Source organism: Hevea brasiliensis, chromosome 5 (assembly GCF_030052815.1).
Source record: "Hevea brasiliensis isolate MT/VB/25A 57/8 chromosome 5, ASM3005281v1, whole genome shotgun sequence".
NCBI lineage: Eukaryota > Viridiplantae > Streptophyta > Magnoliopsida > Malpighiales > Euphorbiaceae > Hevea > Hevea brasiliensis.
Genome location: NC_079497.1, coordinates 109,728,051 through 109,729,655, shown reverse-complemented (window position 1 = coordinate 109,729,655; position 1,605 = coordinate 109,728,051). Strand labels below are relative to the sequence as shown.

Sequence of the window (1,605 nt, the reverse complement as noted above, 5' to 3'; positions counted from 1 at the left end):
AAAACGAGCATAATGAGTATTTGATATGAAAAAAAACTATACATTTATACAATCTTTTTTTTTATATTGATAAAAAAAATAAAGAATAAATTTAAGTAATATTTAAATTAATATTTTATGCAAGAAATTTCCGCTAATTAAAGCGTGCATTACAAGGCTGCAGAATGGTCCTTTGTTTCGAAAATGCAATGCAGCTTCCACAGCAACTTCAAGATTATGCGGTTATGCAGAGAATGGAGTTGTTCTTTGCCTATAAATATCTAATCTACAATGAAGGAAAATTCATCACAAGCATATATACAAGAATCTCTTTGATGTATCTATAAGCGAGTTTTCATCATCGATATACACCTGAGAAATATGAGTTGCAGCAGTTTAGCAGCATCCAGCACTAGAAGGTGATTAAATCACTTCTCAATTCCTTAATTTTATTCGTATAGAGGCTTTCTCATAGCTTACATTATTTAGAGTATTCATTTATAGAAAATTGTTATAATTTGCTTTGAAATGGATTTATTGCGTTTGATTATGTTTGTAGAGATTATTATTATTATATTTTATACATTTCCTTCATATATAAATAGGATAAAAAGGGAGAATTTCAAATTGAAAGTTTTAATTTCAGCTGATAATTAGAAACAGGAAACAATTTAACACAAAACAAGCCTTTTGGCAGGCTAGAAGGCAAGGTAGCGTTGATAACTGGTGGAGCCAGTGGAATGGGAGAGTCCACCACTCGGTTATTTCTCCAACATGGAGCCAAGGTACTGATCACAGTTCGACGAGATGAAGTTGGCCGCTGCTTCTGCCAAGAATTCAACTCCCCAGAAAGCATCTCTTACGTCCTCTGCGACGTTACTTGTGAATCAGATGTCAAAAACGCAGTGGATACAGCTATCTCCAGATATGGAAAGCTCGATATCATGTTCAACAATGCAGGAGTTGGGGGAGAAGGAGAACCTGGAATCTTGGCTTGTACTGATGAAAGCTTTAAGAAATTGTTTGATGTGAATGTGTTTGGTGCCTTCTTGGGTGCTAAACATGCCGCCAGGGTGATGATCCCGGCCAAGAAAGGGTGCATCCTATTCAATTCAAGTGTATCTTCAGTGTGTTGCGTAGATGCTTCATTACATGCTTATACAGCTTCAAAACATGCAGTGGTGGGGCTTGCCAAGAACTTGTGTGTGGAGTTGGGACAGTATGGGATAAGGGTTAATAGTATTTCCCCATTTGGTGTCGCTACACCAATGACTACAAATGCTTTGAACATGACGAAGAAGGAGGCTGAAGAGTTCATTTCGTCATCTGGAAATTTGAAAGGGGCGGTTTTGGAGCCAGAAGATATTGCACAGGCAGCCTTGTTCTTGGCAAGTGATGAGGCCAAGTATGTTAGTGGGATTAACTTGGTTGTTGATGGAGGCTATAGTCTCACCAATCCCTCCTTTGGAATGGCACTCAAAAGCCTATTTTCTTGAGGGTCTATTTATTTCCAAGAAAATAATTTATTTTGCGAAACATTTTTTGAAAAATAATTTGTTTGTGATTTTTTTAAAATAATTTATTCTTTATTGTTTCCGATCACAAATCAATTGTATTTTTTCATAA

The 1,605-nt window shown here is 36.1% G+C and overlaps 1 protein-coding gene across 1 annotated transcript; it reads left to right on the top strand.

The window, feature by feature from the left end:
* The first annotated feature begins 240 nt into the window (after window positions 1-240).
* Window positions 241-1,605, top strand: LOC110648496 (short chain aldehyde dehydrogenase 1). Its single transcript, XM_021802747.2, has 2 exons — window positions 241-398; window positions 677-1,605. The coding sequence occupies exons 1-2, from the start codon at window positions 361-363 to the stop codon at window positions 1,473-1,475; spliced, it is 837 nt and encodes a 278-aa protein (XP_021658439.2). The 5' UTR covers window positions 241-360; the 3' UTR covers window positions 1,476-1,605.

What these genes read in the sequence shown, in the direction of transcription:
- LOC110648496 (XM_021802747.2), top strand. Translation starts at nt 361, where the DNA reads ATGAGTTGCAGCAGTTTAGCAGCATCCAGCACTAGAAG. An exon ending in GCAGCATCCAGCACTAGAAG is followed by an intron (nt 399 to 676) that starts GTGATTAAATCA and finishes GCCTTTTGGCAG; the next exon opens with GCTAGAAGGCAAGGTAGCGT.